A 27,727-nucleotide genomic window follows, 5' to 3' on the forward strand; every position below is an offset into this window, starting at 1 on the left:
GTAGTCGTAAACCCATACAATTGGGGTCGGCTGTTCAACGGCGGTTACAAAAAAAAAATTATAAAAAATCCCATCCTTAGTTAAAAATCTAATCCTTTTTTAATTTATTTTATTTTTTTATTCTGCAGTTAATTCAGAAGAGGGACGATTACGGTGCTAAACCAGATTTTTTTTACAAGGATTGGGCAAGTTATAAAGCTGGATTCGGAGAAATGGAATATGATTATTGGTTGGGTAAGTTAAAGACTTTTTTTTTAAAAGTATTTTGTGGATTTTCCTTGCCATTCGGTAGTTCAGATAAACAGATAAAAATCATCGATACATTTTAAGCAAAAGTTTTGATAGCTGTTTAAAAAGATTTTCTACCTTTTTGATAACGTCACTTAAATGATGAAAGAGAAACAGAAAAAAAGTTTGACACCACAAAGTCAATATAAAAAATTGGACTTTGGTAAAAATAACACATTTATGGTTCCGAAATCATTTAAAGAATTCAAATCTCACGGTACTTTGAAGAAATATGGAGAAGTTTCTTTCCTTTTCTAATATTTCAAGACACAATGCATAAAACGGATGACGTCTTTACAATGATGCGTGTGTGTTTGATAGTTACAATTTAAGTTTCCTTCTTCAGATCAACATAGAACCCGTTCTAGTTGAAAAGAGACAAAATGATGAAAATCAGTGATATGAACACTATATGGGAACCGCAGAATAAGAAAATTTACACTAAAAGATTGTTTAAATTTGAACTACCAGGTGTAAACAAACCGCGCGTAAAGAGTGAAAAGAAAAAACACACATTGGAGAACTAAAACTTTATTTAATCACATCATATGATCAGTGTTCCATAGCGTCAAACAAATATTCAGGCCGGGATAGCCTGGTTCGTAGGGCACTGGGTCCATGTCCAAGAGTTCGGGGTTCGATCTCCGCTGGCCGAAGAATCCCCGTGCACTAAACGGTGACTCATGCACGTTAAATCTGTCGAGTCTCAAAGTCCTCCTTGTTCCCATAACAAATCAATACCTCCTGGGGTACTGATCCAGGAGTTTCCTTGTCTTCTGGATTGGTTCAAAATGACAAGGCTACGGAGTTGAACGTAAGTAGTCGTAAACCCAAAATTCGGTCGGCTGTTCACCGACGGATATGAAAATCAAAATGCTTTATTACATGCCATATACAAAATAAACAAAACAAAACACATAAACAAAATAGATAAGAACTGAATAAGTTTTGATTTATAATTACTGGATTTTTACATTTACTGAGAATAAATGGCTCGAGTCACAAATGCTCATTAATGAATGTATTTTAAGTTAAATCAGATACAAAAACGCTCCTCTCTCAAAGAATATTCCATTTTTTCGATGGATTTGGATTCTTGATCTTCAATATAGGGGGGGGGGAGGACAAAATCTGGAAAATAGGTTCCCAATAATTGTGTCAGAAAAGCGGTTGGAACCCCTTCACATGATAATTTTGGTTTTTGCATATTTCACTAATTCTGATGAACTCCTAAACTGAATCAAAACATTTTTGTGCTCCCTCATAAAATTTGTTTATTCAATAATTGCATGCAACAAAAAGTTTTTTTATTTATTCATTTTTAACTAATGTAATTCTTGATAGTAGAATAAGTATTGAATTGTAAATTATAAAAATGCTAACTTTTTTAAAGAATTTAATTTTTTGTTTCAAAATACGAAATTTGAACGAAATCAGTCGAATAGTTTCTGAAAAATCAATTTTTTAAAAAAAAGTTGAGCATTTAAAATCTGATTTCAATGGGAAATATTTGAGCGATTTCGTTCAAATGTTATTCAGGATGCTCTCTTTTTAATTTTGATCACAGTAGTACGATATCTCCATCCATTGACGTGTTTCAATTCTGTTTCCCTATAAGTCGATTCTAACTTTCTTTCTAAACGCATTACCCACTCCTTCAACAATATTTAAAAATTTAATTGTTTTTTGTTTTGTTTGTCTTACGTTTTTTCTTTGATGATGCAGAACTATTTCACCTTCGATCCACCTCCATTATCTTTACCATCACTACCTCCTGATTGTTAAACCTCACTATTTTTACTTCCCCTAATCATCCTTCCTCACTATTACCCCCCCCCCCATTAAATAACTCGATTTCAATTACTTCACAACTGATCTCTTAAATTTTTCAATCTTAATTATATTTTTCAACCTTTTATAAATCATTCTTTCTCGTACTTATTTGAGTTTACCTCAGTGGTGCCACCTATTGATGTATTATCTTACTATGTTTCTATTTGTTACCTGCCATATTCCCATTTTTATCTTATCCATTCTTATTGTTTTATGATACCCATCTTTTGCTGCAAAGTTTCTACATTGCTATAGAGTTTCCCCCTAAAATTCTATTCTTCAAATTATTTTCGATTAACATTCTCAGCTTTTGTATATACCCCTATTTTATTTCGATCGATTTAGTTGCCGTTGCTTAAGCAACACCTCTCACCCGTGAATTATTCCACACAAAACTGCTTTAACATCTTTTCTCGTACATTGAAAACAGCGCTCTCTATCGGTTTTTTGTCTCCGTAAGATTTCTTTTTTTTTTTCCCCTCATGGTTACCAAAGCTAAGTATACCAAGTTTTCTGGACATCCGCCTGTGTTTCCCAAACTTATGACTTTTGTGTACCCTTTCTAAATTTTTCGTAACGTTGTGTACCGCTCATAAGAAAAATGAATGTATTTTTTGAAAAATATGTTTATTATTCTTTTTTGGTACAAAGTTTTGTTAATAAGTTCATTTGCATCAGTGAGAACATTGTTTTTGCTGTGATAAAAAAAATGCACAAAAGTTAAAAATCGCAACTGGTTGCTGACACCACTAATTATTAACTCTGCAAAAAATAGCCAACGCAAAAATACTTAATCGTAAATTTTCATGGCTAGCTTTGTTTTTAAATAATTTTTTTAGAAATTTTCATTTGTTGTAAGATATTTCGCATAAGAACGCTAAACTGTTCAAGAGGGTACGCGTACCACACTTTGGGAAACACTGGCCTACTGGAACAAATACTATGGGGGTCGGCTCATTTTAAATAGTTATCGGGCATAAAATCAACAAAATGTTTAGAAATAATCTGACCATTTTCACTTGTTTGCTGCCATTTCAAATTTATCTTGTCATTTCGAGAAAGAACGTGGGATGCTATTTCACGACAAAATGGCTGAACTAGAGTTATGACATTCTCTGATATCCAAAATTTACCGAAAACAAAACGAAGGAAATTTTTTCGCGCAGAGCACCATTTAAATGGCTATTTGGACAGTAGTTGAAATTTCGATTGAATATAAATTTATAGTAGAAATAATATGGTTATACATTTGCTTGTGACATACTTACCAGGAAATGATAATTATTTAATGTGTCGAATCAGGTTTAAACACCTGATCCGACACATTAAATAATTATCATTCATCATATTTTCGAAGAGTGAGCGAAATTTTTACCGGCAATCAGTTAACTTCGTGATAACATGTGGATTAATTCTGATTGTTTTGGAAAAGATTGAAACTTACCGTGTCGTCTAACACGGAGAGAGGCTCTCATAACCTAAGCACTCTTGTTAATCAGAAAGTGGTCGGAAATTCGACAGGCGATAAGTTTGGCAATAATTTCATGATAAATTCTATTGGTAACGGTCCTGAAATAATTGCAAATAGTATTGTAATTCACCATTGAACTTCTGTTAAAATTTGAGTACTCTATACAGTCTTAAAGTGGTTAGAAAATTTTGATGGATGGAAAATTCTTTGGCAATAATAAGGTCTAATTCTGACCAAAAAATGATTGAATCTTGCATTGACATCAGACACGGAATTTTAGTATTGTCTTGATACTCTAGCTAGTCGGAAAACGATCAAAATTTTTAGCAAAAAAATTAGACTGCAAGATTCTATTGACCCACAAACATTCTTCGATTGAGATTCCATTTTAAAGACATCGGGATTCCATTAAGTTGACAAAATATGAAAAGGCTATTTATATTAACATATTTTTTATTTTTAACTATATTATTGTTTTTATTAACATGAAACGTGTCAATAAGAGCAATAAAAAAAAACTTTGACAAATTTGTTTTTTGTAAAATTATTAATAATTTACTCATTTAATTAAAATGTTATTAATTTTAGTTTCCTTTTTAACAAAACTTTGACTTAAGCATCACATAATATTAAAAAGGAATTAAAACATCCATAAAAATCACATTGAAAGCTATAAGTTCCAAACACGGAGAAGGAAAAAGGGATTGTTTAGAAGCATCGTCAAGTGTGGCAACCATTCCATTATCGTTCGCAATCCAGCTCTTTCGGAAGCTATTGTCTAACTAATCAGAAATTCTACCCTCAGAACTGCTTCCTTTTTGGCTTGTTATAACTGTCGTGCATTCAGAAGGAAATTTCCTTACCTAAACTCTTGAGGTTTATTTAATTATTAGTTCTTCATTTTAATATTAATTATTTACTTTAAAATTGAAATTACAGGTAGAAAAAAAAAGTTTTTTCTTTTTAAACAGTAAAACTTGTTTATTGAAATATTGCATTTTTCAATCACTAACTATGGGTCTACTGAAATGGCAAAACTTGGGTTTTAGGATGCATTTTAAGAACTATTTTCCGGAAATGTACTTCCTGCATTATGAACTCAAGATTGATTCATATCATTTTTGTGCTCACAGGGAATGATAAAATATTTGCACTGAGTAATCAGAGGCCATCGACACTGAGGTTTGATCTGTTTGATTTCGAAGGAGGCCGTGGATTTGCAACATACGACAATTTCTATATAGAGGATGAGAGTCAGGCCTACAGGTTGCACATCGGGGATTACAGAGGAGATGTTGGTAAGTTTCAATCTATCTACAGTGTATATATATATATATATATATATATATATATATATATATATATATATATATATATATATATATATATATATATATATATATATATATATATATATATATATATATATATATATATATATATATATATATATATATATATATTCAGATCCAACCTATAATTCACGGCTTATTTTATCTTCCGGCTGCCTTTATTTGAAGCTAAATGCCAATGAGATAAAAAGTGCAGCTTTTGAAAGAAAATATAATTTTCTTCACTAACATTTCATTCTATAAATTATAAAAACAAAAAGCATTTATAAAATATTGCATAAAGTATTTCCTATCACGTTTTTCAAATCAAAATGACTCAATTTTTAAATAAAGAATTATATTTCTCAAATAAACATTTTCAATGCTTATAGCTGTTCTTATAGGATTTCATTTCGAAGTAAGCCATCATTCGGTTTATTTTATCCCTTTTTTGCTTATGTATATACACCAAAAACAAACCCATAACTAGATTAGACGTAGCACAAGGACTGCAAGTGTAACTGCTGGACAGAAACCTTATTTAAGATTATTAATAATAAAAATGATAAAGCGACAAGAAAAATCTTCATTCCTTTAATTGACTATTTTAAAAATAGTCTTTCGTAGGTTATAACGTTCATAATTACCATAATAAACTTTATTTTTAAAGTCGGGATTCCACCAAAAAAAGGTTGATTATTTAGGGTTCTGTAGCAGAAAAAAATTGGGAACCGCTGTTCTAGACAATGACTGAGTTCTTTTTCCAATCTTTGAGAACCCAGCGAACGCCTGCTACATCAACAATAAGCTCATTTCAAATGGTTATTCATTCATTCGATTGCGTTTATCGTGAAATGCACCCAAAACCATAGTTACACTTGCAATGTAATGAGATCACAATAAAGTCTTTGCATGTTTCCCTATATTTCAGAGCAGGAACCTTTATTCGCCCATAACAAATCATACCTCTGGGGATACAGATCCAGGAGTTTTCTCGTCTTCTGGAATTTTCAAAAATTTAAACTCTATGGAACAATGAGGCCTCAGAGGATAGAGCATTCGCCATCCAATGAAGTGAATCGGGTTCGAATCCCAGTGACGGCTGGTCGATATGAATTCCGCATCCGCCCTGCACCGACCACACTGACGTAAAATATCCTCAGTGGTAGACGTATCATGGTCTTTTCCCTTGCCATCAGGCTAACCGTGGGAGGATTTCGTAATTTCTTCTTCATGTAACTTAAATAGGAGTTAGTTTCGTCAAAAAGTTCTCCACGAAAGCAAATTTCTCCCAATCCTTGATGCGGGATTTCCCTTGTGATCTTAGATTGGGTTCAAAATGATAAGGCTACGGAGTTGAACATGAGTGGTTGTAAACCCAAACAATTGGGTCGGCTGTTCTAACGACAAATATGTGAAACATATGATTGTGAATGAATGACCTTTGGGGATTAATTTAAAGAACTTCTTTTGGGCATTGTTTGAAATGTTCTCATTGTTTTCTGTGCAGGCGACTCCTTTAGTGCGCACAATAATTGTAAGTTCACGACAAAAGACAGACATAACGACAACAACTATTTCGAGAACTGCGCACAGAGGTACTTCGGTGGATGGTGGTACAACAGCTGCCACACTGTGAACATCCTGGGACTGTACCTGAAGGGATCACACCTCTCGTATGCAGACGGTGTCAATTGGTACCTCTACAAGGGATTCCATTATTCTCTAAAAAGAACTGAAATGAAGACGAGATCTGTCGGATTTGCAAGACTCATCAACATGGATGTAGCCAGGCAAGACACGTTCGATGAAGTGTTCCGAATAGCGGCATAATCATTCATTTCCCTCTGAATCGAGCGATTCGATCAAATTGTACAGCCAGGAGTGTTTCTCTACAATAAAACATATCATTTTTAAACATTCATAACTAAACGATGGTTTATTTTATCAGTGGGTTTTCATCATCAACGAGTATTAAGTTTAAAAAAATTTTCGATTCTATATAAAAATATAGATCCGATATATTCTATTAAGAATATAGATTAAAGAATTTGCTCTTTTGAATGAGTTGGATTTTTCACAGAAGGAATAACATTTTTGATTACTATTGTCTTTAAATAAGAAACAATTTTTTTTATTTTTTAAAAAGTTTAAATTTAACAACGCATTTGAAGAATTTTTATTTATTTTCTTTTATGGTAAAAGTTAATGTCTATCCTATTTATAAAATTAGAAATTTGGAAAAACATACTTAAAAAATATATGATTATCACATGTTTTGTATAAAATAATCAGTCTCATCGCCTTGAGGGATTAAAAATAGTTTTTAATATTCTTGGTTTTATATACAACTTATTACAGCTTAAATGGAGTTGTTGATTTTTGTTGATTGTAGAACTTTTTTTTACTTTTATTTGATGGATTCAAAAAAACGAAAATCAAAGTGCCGGTACTTTATATTTCATGAAATGACGGAGTACATTTAGTATCAATTTTCAGACGAAGCTGGGGTGTCACGAAGAGGGTGATGGCACGTGTTCAAATCATCCACAGGGTTGTTTCCCATACCGTCACACATAGCCATAGCCCATTGTGCAGCTCTAGTGTGACGTCAATAAACTACAACATATTTCACACTATACAGCTTAAAAAAAGTCACTCATACTCAAAGTTTCAGAGAAAGTTTTCAGTTCTTGAACTGATTCCAGGGTTTGATATTGAATTGAAACTTGATACAGCTTTATTCGTCATGAGTTTTTTTTAAAACTATTTTGCTACATTTTTGTGATTTCAGTGCTAAAAATAAGTTTTAACATACTTAATTAAATCTTTCATTAAACCTTCAAAGTTATAAAACAATGAGTCCCGCAGTGCACTGATCATAAACACACGGTTACCAGTAGAACACCGAATTCAAGCATCACTGACTGAGGTAAGTAAGGCGGGGTTTCGGTTCTCTTTGTTCTACCATAAAGTGCTCAACTTCGCGCGGATCGTCGGGCTACCAAAAGAGGGGAGCCATCCCCTCTACAGAGGATCAAAATGGCCATAGCATGTCTCCGTATCATACTTGGGAATGTTTGCCGCATCTTCGCCCATAGTTGCAGCTCTAGTGCGACGTCAATAAAATACCAAAATATAAAATACTACTACTCATAATAAAATACCTTTTTTTTTTAATAATTTGAAACACTTTTATTGATTGGTATTGAACCTATGAAAACTTTGCAGTCACAGATGTAATAACCTATGTATGACTTTTACAAGCAGTAGTCTAAATACACTCTCTGGACACAAAAGTATCCTGACATCCGGGTTGTTAGGGTGGTGGAAGCATAACGCTGTGGGGGTGCTTCTCGTCGTTTCACCTGAGTCCGTTAGTTCCTGTGATTGGAACTCTGAAATGTGGACAATGCTGCACCCCCCCCAACTCTCTATTTCAATATTTCGGACCCATTCCTCTTCCAGCATTCACACAAACGAAGATCACACAGACGTGGCTTGACGATGTTCAAAAACTGGACTGGCCTTCTCAGAGCAACGATCTCATAGAACATCTTTTGGGACGATTTAGAGAGCAGATTACGTATCCAGTCGAATCCTCACACTGCAGCTGTGATGGAAGTCCTATCAAGAAACTGGTGGAAAAGTGCTCGTGTGCATGGATGCAAAAGAGGGACCATACATCATTATTAATATTTGCCTCTAAGTCCATAAGCACTCAGTGTCCCCATACTTTTGGGCAGATAGTGTATTTCTATGAACAAAAATATATATCAAAATCATAAAATAGGATATTCTTATACATTTTTATGTCAATATTTACACGAGGCTTTTAACCCGAAAATTCTTTCTTCTAGAGATCGATAGATTATTGATAAAAATGGAACGAAAATGCAATGCTTAAAAATGAAATATTAAAACAAAAATAGAAATAAATATTTTAAGTTGTCGGCTCTAGAAAATGAAATTCGAAAAAAAAAAAAATCTTAGGATTGATTTTAATCCATTAGAAGAGGGTGTGAAAGTAATCCTTATTCTCTTGAAGTGCTGAAAGTTCAGCCTCGAGGGACGCAAAGGCCCCCAGGTTTCTTGATTCCCCCATGATTTGAGTTCAACTTAAAAATCTAAAAATGCATTTCCCTTTCGTAAAATTGTATTTGATTTTATTTTATGATAGTGTTATTTTAAATTATATTGCGTAAAATCGTAAAACACAAAAAGGTACACATTCAACCACTAAATAATATACTGCGTGAATGACAAACTAATTAATTGATAAAATAAATTTCAGCATTTATTCTAAGAGAAAAAGATTTCAATTTTTTTTTTTTTGTAACTAAAATAAAACATAATTTCGTTTAGCGAAGGTGTAGATCAAAGTTTTTTGCTGATTTCTCCATAAACTTGGTAATGATAGTTATAGCATAAAAAAAAACTTCTTAACCTACTTTAAATGTTTCTAAAAACATTTATAAAACAAAGTCAAGTGATGGTTTATTTTAGTTAGATCATTAGTAGGCAATTTTTAAAGACAATTTTAAGAGCAAAAAAGAATGCACGTTATTTCCAATCTACAAAAAGTGAACAGATTTCCCAACCTACAAAAACGTCTTCGCGTTCCACAATTAAAACTTCGTCACCTGAGTAAGATAGGCTACCATTTGAAAAATAACATCGTATCTATTGATTGTCAATGAGTTAGTATACTGTAAGATCTAAAAGTGGTAGCATATTTTATATCTGACTAAACTGCGTGATTAAAAAGCCACGTTCATTAATTGTTTAGTCATTATTTAGAATGAAATATTTAAAGTTATTAACTTTTATTTTATACATAAATTGACTGACTACTCCTTCAAAAGTGTTTTTGAACAATAAAATCTACGTTTGTGATTTGGTTTCATCTGCCTTTAAATTTTCGATACTCTCTCTTAGATGATAAAAAATAGTACCATTTGTATAAAAATTCCATGATATCATTTACCAAAATATTTTTTTTAAAAACTTTTTATACGTTGGGAAATCAGTTCACTTTTTGTATATTGGAAATAGCGTGCATTCTTCGCTTTACGTAAAGTATTGAGGTGTTTAGGTTGTAGGTTAAGTAGTCAGCAGTGGAATTATTTTTACATCACCATGTAAAGTGTAATGAATCTTTCATTTTAATCAAATGTAGTAATCGAGTTCAGTTTTTTTCCCATCTAATATATAATTTTTTTTTCTAAAGTTGTTAAAAATGAATCTAAATGATGCATTTACAATTTACTTTTTGAACCACGAAGAATCCAGTTAAGCTATAACTTACAAATCTAATATGGATTTATAAGAAAGATAACTGTTTTTCCATACAAGATTAATTTAGGAAGATATTTTTTTTTTCAATAAAAATCTATGTTGGACAATGTATGTCATTCAGTGATTTCAGAAAAATGCACAAAGGATGGTTACCGTCAACCGGTACCACTTTTTCATGTTTTCATTTATATTTTCGTTAATAAAAAATGGACTTCAAGTTCTCAAATTCAGTTTTAAACAATTAACAAAGTGTAAGGAAGTAAACTGTACAATTTTATGTATATATATAAGTTCAAAATGTGGAGAAAACATGGGAAAAAATGACAGAACAATGAAAAAAGGGAAAAATAATGATAATAAAATTTTTTTAATATTTTAAACTATTATACGTAAAAATTTATTTTTATTATCATTATTTTTTCTCTTTTTTTCATTGTTCTGTCATTTTGTTTCCATGTTTTATCTACATTTTGAAGTTATTTTATGGTTTCTATATTTACTTGCAGCTCATACGCAGTAAATAAAAATTATTTTTTTCTAACACTCCTCAAGAACTATTTAAAATCCTTTCTATTGATACAAAACTAAATAAGGTGGGACACTGTAACGAATTCCTCCACAATGGAAAAATGGGTGGTTAACTTATCAAAACAGTGGCCTAAAAAAGTGATGACAAGATTATTAAAATACCCTCAAGTAGTGTACAAACCATATTTTAAACCCGAAAATATCTTGCTGTGTTGGCAAATTTACAACTTCGTGTTGGAACTGTGGTTGACGGCAAATGACAACTCTTAAATGCTTTGACGTTTCATAGGTTCGGTATAATAACAAGTACAACTTACGGGTTTGAGCCAAATGATATTTAGAAGTGGTTCGAATCCCGGCTCGCACTGATGTAAAATATCCTCAGAGGTAGACGGATCATGGGTTAGAGTTCCCTTGCCGTCAGGCTAACCGTGGGAGATTTCTCTCTGTGTGTAACGCAAATGCGTGTTACTTCCCTCAAAAGGCTAATCTCTCCCAAAACGTGTCTTTTGTATTGGGCTCTAAATGACAAGGCTACGAAACATTTAGTGTCAGCTGTTATATTCTAAACTAGATCTTTCCTTGCACAGAAAAGAATTAGTTTTACATTCGTGCCTCATCAAAATAGCTATGAGTGATCTGATGGGGATCGGAATTTATTTGAAAGTTCGTTATAAAAACAATTCGAAATAGCGAGCGGAATTATAATTTTAAGCACCTTATTTGATGTCAAAATATCAGTATAAAACAAAATGAAAGCGGTGACTATGCTGAATGTTTATATTAAACTGTCAAAAAAAGGGAAATCAATGGGCGTGGCAGATCAACAAGAAAGGCGCATTCTATGACAGAGAACGGTGGGTTTCCTAAAAATAGGTGTTTTTTTCAAGGGGGAGACTGTTTAGCTGGTGGGTGCCCACACATGTTTGCATCATAAAGAGTGTAGGGAGAAAATAATATGAAATGATATTAGTTATTTACTTTTCTGTTTTGATACCAGAAATAAACCATTTTCTCTTATATTATTCTTCGTTTAAGTATATTTCTCTCAAAAAAATATTATCTGTCGCGGAAAACAAGTAATCTTCATATCGTTATGAACTTACAATTTTTTTTATCTCTAATGTTACCATTTTGACGTCATAGTGGACTTCTCGTGTTATCCTTGTAATTGTTATCTATCCTGCTGTTGTTCATTTACGTCACACTTAGAGCTGCACAATGGGCGACGGTCTGGGAAACATCCCTGAGGATGATCCCAAGATATGCCATCGCCATTTTCATCCTCTGCTTCGGTAGCCCGACGACCTGCACGTGAAGTCGAGCCCTTTACGGTAGAACAGTTTAACGGGGACCCATACCGCACACCCTCGGTCCCTACGCAAAGTGGTCGCCCATCCGCAGCCAGTGATGCTTGACTTCGGTGTGTCAGCTATCCTATAAAATTATTGTATTATACATTTTAAATACCTATGAGTTGTTCTGTTGATCATTTGAGTGTATCGTGATAAAAGGCTTTTTAACCATTTCTATAGCCAGTTTACACGACATGGTTGCGCACCATTTATATTTAAATAGATCATTTTGCTTCGAATTTCACCGATATATTTCAAACACAAGAAATCATTCAAATAAATAAAAAAAATCTTGAATTAAATACATTAGACGTTGTAAGAGCCTGACTGGTAGGACGATGGGCTCGTGTTCGAAAGAAACCTGCCGACGAAACCCTGCCAATAAATGGCGACAATTAAGCGTTAAATCTGTCGGGGTTACAAAGTCCTCCAAGTTCCCATAACATATCATAATCTCTGGGGGTACTGAATTGCAAATGGATCGTTCTCAGGTCCAACCAGTAAAACGGGTTGTGAGGTGTGTGTGGCAGAAATCTTATTCTTGGCCATAGATGTCGTCACTGAAAAACAATTTATTTAAAATGCTTTTAAAAAAACCCGGAGAATCATATTTTAATAAAGCGTAACAATTCTCACTTGATTTAAGACGAATATTTGTGCTGAATATGATCATTTTCATAATCTTTTACTTGTAAACGTTTTCAATAACGTGCCTGTTAAAATTTGACTTATTTAGTGAGTTCACTTTAATCCGTATAATTCTAATGATGTCTTAAGTTCTACTTCCACGGTTGTTATTATTATGTGTTAGTTCAGATTTTATTAACAGTTTTAAATTCGGAAGTTTTCAATTTCATATGCGGTATTTCATTTTGCTTTTTAGAACACTTACAACTCGCCAAAAATATATAAAAAATAAAGAGGAACTACCCTATTTCTATTTAGATATTGCGACTGAAGAAGTCATTTACTTCTTATCAGTGAACGGAACAATTCATTCAAAATAAGAACGCGTCCATAAATTTAAAATTGAATTGCCAGTTATTTATAATTATGTTTTCTTTTTAATCACATTGATAAGCAATATTAAAACAATTTATTATTAATAAATAATTTTTAAAACACTATATTCTACCGAAAAAGACTGGAATTTTTGTAGCGCACCTATTTCTCCGTTACATAACGAGGCAGATCGCATATTGGAACAAAACCGTTACATATTGATTTTCAGGTAAATATATCTAACGTGCTTTTTATAAGCTATTTCTACTAAAAATCTTTTTAATTTTTTTGTACATTCATTTTTAAATGAATTATATTTGTTTTTCTGGGAACACTATTTCTTTAAGAAAATGTGTATCATTCAAAGTTTTAAAAATCAGTTGCCTTTTTTAAAAATCGCAGCTTTTTCAAAAATAAGTTTCCAGAACCTAACGGTAACGATACTCTAAATGATACTTTTTAACATATTTTCAAATTGATGTCACCTTGTATCCCATTGTTTGCTTCAATATTTCAGTTGTGAGTCATTTATGTTTGTTTTAGAAGTGTCCATCGATAGCAATGAAATGAATCTGATAATCTCGTTTACATTTAAATTGTGAGCGAGACTTATTACGCCTACTTCTAATTCATTCTAAACTTTCTCGTAAATGCATACATTGTAAATTTTTTTTCTAAATAGGAAAGTCAGCTTTTCAAAATTGATCTCTTGATAGTATGGTGCAAATTACATATTCATTTAATATGTTTCTAAGAAACCTGCCGCACTTCTGCACTTGTCTGTTCCAGGAACAGTTTTTGAAGGGCTATTTGAATGCCCTTTGATTCTGATGCTCTTCGATGTGCCTCCTTCCTTTAGCAATTCTTTTTTGTGGTTGGCAGACTTTTTCTAGTTTTCAAAACTAAAAGCTCAAAGAATGTCTCCGACAGCAGAATTGAAAAACTTTCCGAGTCAGGATTTCAAGAATCGTTTCGGAAACTTTTACAGCTGACTCCAATAGCATATAACCACAGGTGGGGGGGGGGGTTACTTAATTAAAAATATTAGCTTTTATCACATAAATATTAGCGTTTAATATTGCCAATAATTACAACAGGCAAAGTAAACTCCGCCTGTTGTAGTTCACTTCTGTAAAATTTTTTAAAGCAACTTATAAAGCCCTCGTTTAGAATGCATTTCAATTTTGACTTGTTTCTGAAATAATAATAGTTTCTTAATATCAGTTTACGTCCACAATGAGAAAGGTGAATCCCCAGTTGCCATAGAAACCAAGTTTCGTTATGACTGAATGAAAGAGCATTTACAATAAAAAGAAGTTTCTGACACATCCCAGTAGATCAAGACGTACTATAAATGGGTTTTGTCATTCACATAGAAATAGTGCTTTAGTCTCCTTCTTCTTCGTCTGCGCAACAGCCCCTTGCAGCCTCAACAGATGACAAAAGCCAGCGCCTCCTATCCATGACAACTCTCTTCCAATATCTAATCTTTAGGGTTTTCAATTCATTTTCGATGTCGTTGAGCCATCTAGTAGGTGGGTCTGTCTCTGGGGAGTGACCCCATGAACTTCTTAAAGGTGACGATTCTCATGGCGCTATTTTCAGAACTTCTCCATAGGTAGTCCATTCATCTCAAAATATTATTGCGGATTATTTGGGGCTGCTTATAGAAGTTATATCTGGTTCAGTGCTTTAGTCGCACCTTTTATTTATTTGATCCATCATGATCTTTTCATAAGGGACACATTCCCTTTCTGTAGACATACACGTTATTGATTTCCTTTCTTATTTTGAAGAGTATTAATGAACAGAAATTTCTTTTCTGAAGATATAATTATGAACAGAGTTTACAATAATCCTTATTGTAATGCAAATTTTAGTCTCATTTGAATACCCATACAGCACTTCATAAAAATATTGTTCCTTCCATCTTTTCCAATTTTAATTTAAAAATAGTTTCTTCGACACAAGAGCAGAAAAAAAAACAATTTTAAGGCTATTCAAATAACATTTTTGAACTCAATTGACTAAATGAAGAAACGGACAACTGAAAGCAAATTTTCATGAATTATTAACTCATCAGAAACTGTTGTTCTGAATTTGAAATCCATCATTTACAACTAAAAAAAAAGCCATTTAATAAAGCCATCAAATTTAAAATGATTGAAGTCTCTTTCAAAAAATATATTATATATATATATATACCCCCCCCCTTTTTTTTTTGAAAGAGACTTCAATCATTTTAAATTTGATTTTTGAAGAGCAGGATCGTTCCACATTATTCAGCGTTGAGATCACAACATTCATTCAAAAGTGGAGACACAATTTTACAGGAAATGGAATTTTAATAATAAAATCAAGTTCTTTTTTAACGTAGCTAAAATAATATATTAAATATTCGGATTTAAATTTCCCACTTAAATTAAATTTTTTTTGGAAAAAACCTAAGAAGAGACTGCTTAACAAAACTATTTTTGGTAACAACTGAGGTCAATTGATGTGTAGACACTCATGGTTTGAATCAATGAGGAAACATATAAATTATTCTCGTTTAACAGGTCTGCCAGTCACTTTTATGGACGACATGAGATTGAGGACAAAATGAAAAAATATGTCTTTATCAATAGTTATGAAATTTTAAGTTCTTCACAACAGCAAATAGCGATACAAAACAATAAGAGAGGAATTTCATACATTTATGTACTTATTAGATCATGGTAACAAACTTTGTTTTGCTTTTTTGAAAGGTAAAAGACATAAATATTTAATGCAAACATTCAAAGTAGTGAAATTTTTAAAAAATTGATATCATTTAAAAATAATTTTTTTAAATATTAGAATTTTAAATGGGTCATTCGGTGATTTTCTTTTCTGAACCATTGTTTTTTTCTTTACCTAGAATTGCATTCGGACACTCTTTACTTACCTTATAACAAATAGAATCTTTTGAACATTTGGAAGAATTTTGTTTTAGGAAATAAGTAACAATACAATAGGTTACAATAAAAAAGCAAACCTATTATAATTTTTTTTGTGCATTTTTTTTTATATTATGAATTAAAAAAATAAACATTTGAAACTTCGTTGTTGATTGAGTGCTAATCTGAATTTACATTTCCTATTGGGGGGGAAAGTAGTTATCGACCATGGCAACCTTCATCTATCAAAAGGTACCTCTGGATTGAATAAAGTTAGCATGCCTTAGTGAATTGATGTTTGATAATCGTAGTGGTAGTTACTCCACACTACGTCCCCACCAGAATTTTATCAGGGATAGAATTCGATGAAGGGATACCACTAGTTGCTGTATTTGTGAAAATCCGGAGAGCTGGATTAAGGTTGGGTTTTGAGCCGTGAGAGATCTGCATGGTAGTGTGTGTTGCTATTATTCGAGTGTGCGCAGGATCCCCTTGTGTATAAAGGAGAAGCAACACAGTCACAAATAGCAAGTCAACTGTGGACCATTCATCGAAGTGATCCTATTACGTCTGGGTCACCAATGTGGGGAAAGCAGTTATCGACAATGCCAACCTTCATCTATCAAAAAAGGTCGCTCTATAATATAAGATGCAAAATCTTAGTTATCAGGTGATACTCTACACAGTTTTATTGCTCCTACGCGACTGAAACCGGTTTACACTTGTTCATGTGTTAACATTGTTAAAAATAAATACAAATAGGAAGTATATAAAAAATCTACCGAATAAAAACCCCATTACATGTATGTTTAAATATAAAAGTATTGCCTATACACTCGTGCAAAACATGCAATTATTAAAACACTACAGTGGGTCTCATCATTGGGTCTAATTGTTATAATATAATAGCTTATATAAAAAAATATTCTATATTTATATAATATATCGTGTCATTTGTCCAATCGTCGAATTTATATTATAGATCGTCTCATTTAAATAATTGATACATGAACGTAAACAAGTGCAAACCGGTTTCAGTCGCGTAAAAACAACAAAGCTGCACCACCTGATCACGAAGATTTTACATACGAGGGTTGTAAATTAAATAGTGGCAACTTAACCTTGAAACTCACAGAAGGGCGGGCATGCGTAAATAGGGTCTGGGTGGGGTGAGGTGGCGCTGTTGTCGATGTGTAGAGTGCAAAAAACAGTCGATTTGCTTAGAAGGGTAGTGGTTGCGTGGCGTTAAAGTGAGGAGTTTCGTTTCCATCGCTCTAAAGCATGTTGTGAAAAGACTTAATGACGAAAAAGGACGAGATGCTTGAATCCATCGTGCTACTGTCTTATACGGTAAAACATTTGCTCCACAGGCTTCCACTAATCCTCGATAGCAATCTGTTGCATTTTTGCCACGGGCAACCTCGATTGTAAGCCACGACCGCTGATCACCTTTTGAAAACATGCTTTAGAGCGATGGAAAAGAAACTCCTCACTTTAACGCCACGCAACCACTACCCTTCTAAGCAAATCGACTGTTTTTTGCACTCTATACATCGACAACAGTGCCACCTCACTGCTCCCATATCCAATTTGCGCATGCCCGCCCTTCTGTGAGTTTCAAGGTTAAGTTGCCACTACTTAATTTACAACCCTCGTAGAATCTTAAAGTGCGTCTCATAATGTGGTTCTCTTCTTTTTTTATTAAAAAATTTCAATGCGGTCGTAATGTAATGATATTCTTTTTTTCTGACAGGTGATTCGCTGACAGGACACAACAAGAACAAATTTACAACCAATGACAGAGACAATGACAACAACACTGGACAAAACTGTTCCAAGCTGTACAAGGGAGGGTGGTGGTACAACAACTGCCACACTGCCAACCCGAACGGTTTGTACTTGAAGGGACCCCACACCTCCTACGCAGACGGTGTGGACTGGTACACCTACAGGGGATTCCGGTACTCACTCAAAAGAACTGAAATGAAAATGAGGTCCAGTAATTTTACGGGTAGTCAACAGTCCATCTACGCCACAACGGATATTGCTTACGTCACAAACAGCAACTACGTATTATAAAGGATACTTCTTTTTTTTTTTTACTTAACATGTGTGCTTTGTTTAGCTCGAATTTATATAAAATTATTTCTTTTAATTTTTCTTCTTTTTATTCCTTTTGCACAGTTTAAATGACTTCACACATTTAAAAGAGTTGCTGTAGTAGCTTTCGGGACATGTGTCAAAAATAAGGATCTTTTTATGGTGCGATGGACTGCATCACGCGTTCTTGACCACTCACCGAGCCGTCAAGTATCCATTCTCTTCAGTGATACATTCTATATTCTTTCACAAAGATTTCAATTCTTTCACTCTATATTTACACGGAGGCTTAACAAAAAGCCATGTGGAAGATAAACAGACTCATTATGCATGGAGGCACACACAAAAATAAATATATCAAGGTTACAATAAAATACATAAACAAATAATAAATCCAAGTTAAGTCAAAGAAGTCTAAGAAAAAGAATTATATTCGATGTGTGATAACATTCTGCATTTAATTAACTTAACATTTTAACTGATGTAAAGAAACTTAGCTCCACTTAAATACTGCCATTTTTCTGATAAAGATTAGCTGACGTCATAGGTCACATGTGTGGGTATGGGAGGTTTTCTTCTTCTTTTCGAAGTACCCGATTCCGTCCTTGTCTCTCTCGCTCTGTACAAATTATTTTTTCTTAGGATGATGGTATCTGCGAACTGGACAATACCCTACAGCTCGCACCCGGATAAATTTACCGTATTCCCCTGGCCACAAAACTCGCCAGACTTAAACCCAATGGACAATCTGTGTAACTACCTCGATCAGAGCCGCGATGGCTCAGAGGATAGAGCGTTCGCTTTCAAAAGAGGTGAACCTGAATCGAATTCCAGCTATGGCTGATTGATACGAATTCCTCATCCAGCTTGCACCGATCACAGTGCTGACGTGAAAGATCCTCAGTTGCTGACGGATCATGGGTTAGAGTCCCCTTGCAGCCAAGCTAACCGTGGGTGGATTTCGTGGTCATCCTCTCCGTGTAAAGCAAATGCGGATTAGTTCCATCAAAAAAGGCTCCACGAAGAAAAATTTCTCCCAATAGTTCCAGGAGTTCAGTTGTCTTCTGGATTGGGTTCAAAATGACAAGGCTGCGTATTTGAACATGAGTAGCCGTAAACCCAAAAATTGGGTCGGCTGTTCAACGACGGTTATATATATAAAAAAAAAGGTTGATCGATCCATGTATCCTCAATCGTGGAAACGAAACTGGAATCAGTACGGCTTAACATTCCAATTGACTTTCTTGCTTTGACGATTCTTGAAAAGGCTGACAAAATTAGGCATTTTAGGTGTACTTCATCAATACTTTGATTTTATAATAATCGAAGAAGACAATACCTAACATTTCTTTAGAAGACATTCATGAACAATAAAGGGTTAGATCCTTCTGACTGTCAGATAGCTAGGTTGACAAAAATCGCGATTTTTCTTTAAAAATAATTTTCTTTTATTTAAATCAAATGTTTGTTTGTTTTTCGTTTACTAATTAAGACTCTGATATGATGACTCATTAGAGGGTTTACCTATTTCCAAAATTCCACGTAATTTCAGTTGTAAGGTTTTAATGGAATTTTTTTTAATACTTTTGAAACTCAAAACTGCTTCACACTGCTTTATTTTATTTCATACTGCATGAATGCTAGTTTTAGTACATAGTTTTAAAAAGCAATTATGTGGGAATTATTCATTAAACTAAATTATTTAATTATTATGAATTATATTTAATGATTTTCAGACTTTTTTTATTTTTTTTCGTCGTGGCACACTTTTATCGATTTTGAAATGTGTTGACTTACTTAACTTTCTTTTTAGTTTAGTTACTTGTTTACTCTTTTGCTAGTAATGAATTGTTAGCTTGTTTTTTATAGTTATTAATTGTTAGTTTTTTTACATTGTTATTTTTCGTGATTCCTTGTTAACTCGCATTTTTGCAAATTATTTAATTGTTAGCTAGCTTGTTTTTTTAGTTATCCTTTGTTAATTTGTTTTAACAATTATTCATTGCATAGCTAATTTTAACTGTTAGTTTTTATTTCCTTTGGTAAGTTAATATTTAGCTTGCTTTCTTCTGTTCATTCATAATTTTAACAGTCATTAAATTTCATACTTATTTTAACAGTTGAAGATTGTCAGAGACAAAGTTGTTCACGCCGGTGTGGAAATATTAGAAAAAGTAAATATATATTATATTACATATATATATATACTTTTCTTCAATTTAAAATTTATTCGTCATTAAAAAAAAACATTATAATTTTTGCTACATCATTTCTAAAATTTGGCGGCACACAAAAGTGCCGCGGCACAGTAATTGAGAATCTCTGGTTTAACACATTTATTTATTAACTTTCATTATAAAGAAATACCTTCTTCCATTAAACTCCATTTTATTCAAAAATATCTGTAGGAATCACAAGTTTTGGCATTCGTTGCAAAAATACACTATTTAAGATTCGAATGGCTTTTTAAGAGTTTTTCTGAGGAATCTTGATAGTGACCTGAAACAATAAGTGATACAATTAAAAATAAAACATTCTTAAAAAAAAATATAGAGTCGAAAGGCGATGAAAAATATTGCACTTCTAAAGCGCTTACATTTTTTTTTATAATAAAATAAATATGTATGCAAAAATTACAAATAAAAAATGAAATGTTTAAGACAATTCTGACAATTATCAGGGTTAGAAAACAATATAAATATTGAATTGAAAAAGAACGGTGATTAAATTGTTGAAACAACTTACTGTTTTGACTTCTAAGTATTCGTGTAAGCTATCTTCACCCCTAAAAAAAATAATAATAAGATTTTTTATTTTCTTTTTGAACAGTAAATTTTTTCATCTTCTCTAAATTAAAAAAAATAAATTCAGATTTGTTTTTTAGAAAAAAAGTTTTCAGATTAAAAATGAAAGCGAAGAAAATAATTTTCTACTTACATTTTACGGAAAAAATTAATGATTTAAAATATTTTCGTAATAGGATTACCAGATTACAAAATAGCAAAACTGAAGCGCACATGGAGCTAAAAGTGTAAATAGTGGGATTTTGTTTTATTCTTTAAATTATCCAGTATAATGTTACCACCCTGCGCACATCCATTTTCGGGCTATTCCTTACAGCACATCGAACGCGCTTAAGTACCGCAGTAAGAACGCGCCATAATACATTTTACGGATATAATCGTGTCAGTTGATGGAGAGATTATATCTTTTCATTTTTATGTTTTCCAGCTTTTATTATATATTTTTATACATTATCTAATATTTCACTTTAATAGTTTTTCTTTTTCTCTTTTCATTAAACTTAAATATTTTCTCTATATCTAACTTTATATATATAAATCCCCTCCAAATTTTACCTTTGAGGAAAACATCAAAATCACCACTTAGCATTTTATCATTAAACACCCGTAACAAGTAAGGCGTCAAATAAATAATAATGCTACTTACAACTCTCTCCCCTGACCAGACATTTTGAATCCACCGAAGGGCGTCTGCGGCATTGTTGCATCATAGCAGTTCACCCTGAAAACACATCATCATCACACTACTACCAGCATTAAAGTAAAATTAAGAATTAAAAAAACAAAAAAAAAATCTTTCTCTTTTCTTCTTTTAATAAGAATACATTTGTAGGTCTTAACATCTTTTGCCTTTCACGCACTTTTAATCTCGAAATTTATGAATGCTTTTCTCTTTCTCACTCTTATTCAGATCTTAGAATGCGAGAAAATATGCCATTTCATTCGATATAGAATATATATAGTCTATACAGAATTCAAAAACAAATTTTACGAATTACGTTAAGCAATGTTTTTTCTTGGTTTTTTAAAAAAAAGAATTATTTTCCTAGTATATCAGTTCAATAGAAATGAAATCCAACCAATATGTTAAGAGATGTACCATTTATTATTCGAGTCAACACTATTCAGAATAAACTTAACATTCTTAAATGTAGTTTAGAAAATTCACAAATAGTTTCTAAATAAGTGAAGCTGAAAGTTTTGCTTAGGTAAAGAAATAATTTATTTTTGTGCAGAATTCAGAGAAACTTGCTCTCGACATGTTCGCTAAACTGAGGTGGTGAGGGGGGTGAAAATTCAAAAACGCTGAACGTGAAGTAAAATAAATAAATAGTGATGAGGTAAACAGGCATCACAACAGTTCAATGAACTAAAGTTCTTTTTGGAGGATCAAAAAAATTCATTTACTGCAGAAATATGTGGAATCAATCGTTTTTGAGCGTCAATATCAAACTGACATCTCTTCTTTCATGCTACCAATACCAGTTATGAGACAGTAGAAGCGATCCATAGTATAAATTATTTTTTTATATAACCATCGTGGTCAGCCGATCCAAATTTTGGGTTTACGACTTCTAATGTTCAACTCCGTAGTCTTGTCATTTTTAACCCAATCCAGAAGACAAGGGAACTCCTGAATCAAGTATTGGGAGAAAATAGCTTTTGTAGAGGATTTTTCGATGGAACTCACCCACATTTGCGTCACGTGGACCACGAAAACTTCCCATGGTTAGCCTGACGGCAAAAGGACTCTAACCCGCGATCCGTCTACCACTTAGGATATTTCACGTCAGTACAGGGGTTGGTACAAGCCGGGTGCGGATTCATATCGACCAGCCATCACCGGGATTCGAACCCGGTTCACTACAAGGCGAATGCGCTCTCATCTTGGCCAGTTTGTTTTTCTATTTCGTAATGCCAAAAGCAATAAAAATATAAACTGATTGAGCCAATAGGAAACAAACTGTACCGGACGCCCTCAACTCAATTTAGGAAAAAGAATCTGCATTGAAGGAAAAAATAATAACTTATTTTTCCTATTAAATTGTCTCGCCGGAGCAGTCATAAAATTTTATTAAATTTCTCTTTATGTTTTAAATTACACTATTTCTATTAAAAAATTATAATATCTTAATCAACCCTAACCCTGCAGATTTAGAGTCGTGACGGCTTAGGGTATAGAGAGCTCGCCTTTCAATTGAACCGGGTTCGAATACCGGCGATGGCTAGTCGATACGAATTCCGCTCGCACCGACCACAGTGCTACCGTAAAATATCCTCAGTGGTAGACGGATCATGGGTTAGAGCAGAGGTCGCCAGAGTGGTCCATATAGACCCCCAGGGGTCTACTTAACATAAGCGGGGGTCGATCTGAGCCAGGGGGTAGAATGGGGGTCGATCCGAACCGGAAGGGTCGATTGGTTGAAGGATTATCAGTGTTTTTCAGATATGTGACAATTAAAAATAAAAGAAGACTTGGAAATATACACAGGTAATCTTCAAAAATTGAGCGACGATTTTAAACTGCGTTTTGTTGATTTGGAAAACATTGACATCCCTGATTGAATTATTGTGCCATTTTCTGCTCAAATTGAAAACTTGGACATCAACCTGCAAGATGAGCTTGCTGAATTATTATTATGGGGATTTGAAGCAAAGACGCTTTTTAAAAATTTAGCAATAAGCAAATTTTGGACAAATATAAATATAATGCAAAAATATGTAAGACTTTACGAAATAGCTCAGCCATTTATGATAGCATTTCAAAGTTCCTATATGGTTGAAGCCGGTTTCAGTCACGTAAATTCAATCTTAACTAAACAGAAATAAATTAAATATGGAGTTTCGAGGGGGATTTAAAATTAAAATTGACCAATTTTGAACCCAATATAACGAACCTTGCAAAAAAAAAAAAAAAAAAAAAATACCAGGCACACCCATGTAATTGATTAAGAAGCAATAAATCCGTAGTTACTTTACTTATTATTTCTACTTATAATTACTTATTATTTCATAAATATTAAGGTATTTATATTTCAACATTAAAATATTTTTCATAAAACTATTGTTACACTATGTACTAATACTTGAATAAATGTTCAAAATCATAAAATAAATGTACAAACACAATATCCAATAGAGTTTTATCTTAATTAACAGAAAATTACTTTTATGGGGGTCGATGGAGATTTCGAAAAATTATGTAGGGGTCGATGATCAAAAAGTTTGTCAACCCATGAGTTAGAGTCTCCTTGCCGTTAGGCTAATCGTGGGAGATTTTCGTGGTTTTGCAGATACAGGTTAGTAACTTCAAAAAATCATCCACGAAGGCAAATTTCTCCTCGGACAAGGAGTTCCCTTGTCTTCTGGATCAGGTTGATAATTACACTGAGTTGAGCATGGGAAGTCTGTTTAACGACGGTTATAAAACAAAATAAAATTAAATCAGAAACATACGAAGAAGATAAATAAAAAGTAATTTCAAGGTTAAAAAAGAAGTTTAATGGATGAGAATTTTAGAATATTTTTAATGAGAACAATCTTTCACAACATACAAGCATAAACAATTTAAAAAAAATTTCATATTTTAGCAGACGCAAACTTTTCAAAATCAATTGTGTTTGTGGTTTCATTTTCGATCGAAATTTTCCCCAAAGAATTTAGTTTCTCTTCTGTCATGGTAGACTTTAAGTTTTTATAGCTTTTAATTTGCGAACGCTCACTACAGACAGAGGGAAATTAATAACAAAATTTTTATCCACAGGTTCGAAAAAATATCTTTTAAGTTGAATGATCAATTGGATATCTTCTTATTTCTTTCTAATAATTGAATGCGCTTAAATAATACTTAAAAAGTATTTTCCATTCACTATACACCATTTTGTAAATGAAAAAAAATTATTTAAAATAAAATAGTTACCTTACTACCGTAACGCAATGTAGAGGTACATTTTTATGCCTGCATTCTCTGCCTTTGAATGACTCGCCAATTGAGAAATTCTAGTTTTTTTTTATTGTTGATTGGTTGTTAATACACCTTGAAAGTTGCAATAAAATGTTTATGAAAGACTTCAAAATCAACATTCGGCTAATTCTGTTTTAAAGCCCATTAAAGTATGAAAAAATTATGAAGCATGAATCCTCGTTAAAATTTGACGAAACCATCGCTTATAAACCGTAACCCTAGTTGTGACGCTAATCATGATTATTTTATTTTATATTTTATTAGAGACGTTGAACAGCTGAGCCATTTGTAGACTATCATTGTTCATCTCTGCAGACTCGTCATTTTCAGCCTAACCCAGAAAACTCCAAAATTAAAAAAAAACATTCGGGCAAAAACTGAAATTTGTGGAGAACTTTTTGGATAAAACTAACACGCGAGAGAAAACCTCTCATGATTAGCCCAACGATTAACAATTAGAATCCCCTGCCCCCGTGATACTGAAGATACGGCATCACAGGGCGAGCAACTTGAGATAAGATTGTATTCGAACTAACGATACCAAAACCGTCAGCTCTTGTTGCTAAGTTAACAATCGAAACTAGTTTTGATTTCGTTTGCAACAAATATTTTGAAAAATTCATCTTTTTTGCATATATCTGAAATATATGATCTTTTGAAATCATAACCACACCTTTGATGGAACTCGACAAAAAGCCTCACCAGGCCTTTCAATATGAGTCAGTGAATCAATTGCATTCTACTTCTTGTAAATATATCCGTCATTTCTTTATAAACCGTTAAATGATCTTTTCTCTTACCCAAGGTGCGTAGCCAAATCTTTCAACAAAAAATAAGCACATTTTAAGTACTTTTTAAGCACTCAAAAAATATTTTTAAGCACTATATACATTAAAAAAACGCAAAATAATTTTCAAAGATCATGATAAAATAATGTAAAATGATTAGCGCTTTCATACGCTATGGACAGACGGTACGCCGAAATGGATTGTGGTTGAATGAATTGTAAAAACGTTGAATAGAGGCGATGGAAAAAGCACGCTTCTGCGTAAAACAAGGCGAAAATCGACAGGGTAAAGAATTAAAACCGCATTTTCGAAAAGAGAAAAATGAAGCACTTTTTAAAAACACCCCATGCACCTTTAAGAGCTTTTTAAAAACGCTATTACCCATGAAATGATGGAATAACTCACCATACTGATCCTGATTGTACAGATTGTGCGAATGTGAGTGCAGTGTTGAGGTTGTTGGTGATCACTCCAGATCCCAGACCATAGAATGTGTCGTTTGCTCTCTCGATCACCTCATCCAGTGTCTTGAATTTCAGGATCTGCTGAACGGGACCGAAGATCTCCTCCTTGGCGATCCTCATCCCGTCTCTCACATCAGCGAAGACGGTGGGGGAGACAAAGTATCCCTTCTCCCCTACTCTCTTACCCCCGCACACCAACCTCGCACCCTCCTTTACTCCCGAATCAATCAAATCCAGGATTTTATCCAATTGATCACCATCAATCTGTTGGAAAAAAGATTTTAAATCAGTTTTTTGAATTTAGAGTTAACGGATCTACCCCCAAATTGTATTTTATGCAATTGTGATGTGACCTTTTAGTGGATGCTTACCCATAAATCATGTAACCTTACCGCAACGTCGGAATTTTCTTTCGAGTGTCACGAAAATGTTTGTACTAAAAACCTTTTTTCAATGAAGCAAAAATAGTGCAGTTACAAACATTTCATCCTAAAAGGATTAAAAATATAATATTTCTTTAAAGCTTTTTTAAAAAAGTAGTGGTCACTCATGACGTTTTAGGTGACGTCACAGTAGCGATAGGATCCAGTTGTCCATTAAAATTTCAAGACAAGGTGGATTTTAGTTGAGCATAACAAGACTTTACGAGAAGAAACCTTCTAATGATTTAAGATTGTATTCCCCTTGAGACTAGCTTTAATCAAGAATTTTTTTTCAAGCTTGAAAACCATAAGTCAACCTCGATTTAAGGTTTCTATATAGAAGGTTTTGGATCGAGGTAATAGACGTAGAATTAGAGCAGAGGGTCAAAGATTTGGTTTTAAGGTGAGAAGGTAGGTTGACACGTAACAAACCTTTTTAGGTTTACATTAAAAGGTTTTTCCTGAGTTAAAATAAACCTTATTTTGCTATCAGGTTAGGTAAAAATGACAGTCCTTGCAGACTCTTATTTAATGTTGTTGGATTATATTGTTATTTGTGTTCACTCTGTCGAATGATGTATATTAACTGCAGATAGAAATAAGAAGCGTTGGTAGTAAATAGCAAAAGGGGAAGAAAGAATAGGCGTCAAGTCATTTTGCATGGCAGTAAACTTATGGACTGATGAGGTCATATAATATTTGCATTTATACAGCCCCTTTCAGTGATTTGACTCATCATTTATAAATAAATGACTCTTGATTTTTAAGGGTGAAAATCTTAAGTAGAATCATAGTATTTAACCGGGAATATTTTGAATACATTATTTAAAGGAAATATTTTCAAATGTTTTTTAAGAACGGTGATATTTCTAATGGGAGAGGAATTTACATCTAATTGAGTGGCAATTAAAAATGTCACGATTTAAAACAAGATAAGTCTATGAATTTTTTTTTCTTTCTTTTAAACTTAAGTTCCCGATCTAAGTTTTAATCGCTTTCCTTACCAATTTTTTGAGAAATAAAAATGCAAAAAATCAACCTATTTTTTTTTAATTTCATTCATAAATACAAGGAACTAAAACAAAACATAATACACAAGTTCCAAGTTGAAATTTAAGTTTTTATTTTCTTCTGTCTAAAAGATATTTAATTCACCATCCG

At 32.9% G+C, this 27,727-nt stretch overlaps 2 protein-coding genes across 5 annotated transcripts in view; one reads left to right on the forward strand and one right to left on the reverse strand.

Annotated features, from left to right (window-relative positions):
- LOC107454370 (techylectin-like protein) overlaps positions 1-18,179 on the forward strand; it is a 34,684-nt gene extending 16,505 nt beyond the window's left edge. For 2 of the 3 annotated variants that reach the window (XM_043054342.3, XM_071184853.2), the window contains exons 5-7: positions 129-234; positions 4,726-4,890; positions 17,778-18,179. In XM_043054342.3, coding sequence (XP_042910276.1) covers positions 129-234; positions 4,726-4,890; positions 17,778-18,103 — 597 coding nt within the window. In that variant the 3' untranslated portion in view covers positions 18,104-18,179. Of the gene's footprint in view, positions 1-128; positions 235-4,725; positions 4,891-6,433; positions 6,851-17,777 lie in introns of those variants that run through there. The other variant, XM_043054343.3, reaches the window with a different exon arrangement.
- A 2,316-nt stretch (positions 18,180-20,495) lies between these two features.
- LOC107454366 (aldehyde dehydrogenase, mitochondrial) overlaps positions 20,496-27,727 on the reverse strand; it is a 28,315-nt gene continuing 21,083 nt past the window's right edge. For both annotated transcript variants that reach the window (XM_043054341.3, XM_071184851.2), the window contains exons 9-12: positions 26,086-26,408; positions 21,575-21,649; positions 20,870-20,909; positions 20,496-20,623 (exon numbers count right to left, since the gene is read on the reverse strand). In XM_043054341.3, coding sequence (XP_042910275.2) covers positions 20,591-20,623; positions 20,870-20,909; positions 21,575-21,649; positions 26,086-26,408 — 471 coding nt within the window. In that variant the 3' untranslated portion in view covers positions 20,496-20,590. The remainder of the gene's footprint in view (positions 20,624-20,869; positions 20,910-21,574; positions 21,650-26,085; positions 26,409-27,727) is intronic.

Source organism: Parasteatoda tepidariorum, chromosome 5 (genome assembly GCF_982258835.1).
Source record: "Parasteatoda tepidariorum strain Cologne lab strain chromosome 5, Ptep-v5.0, whole genome shotgun sequence".
Classification (NCBI taxonomy): Eukaryota; Metazoa; Arthropoda; class Arachnida; order Araneae; family Theridiidae; genus Parasteatoda; species Parasteatoda tepidariorum.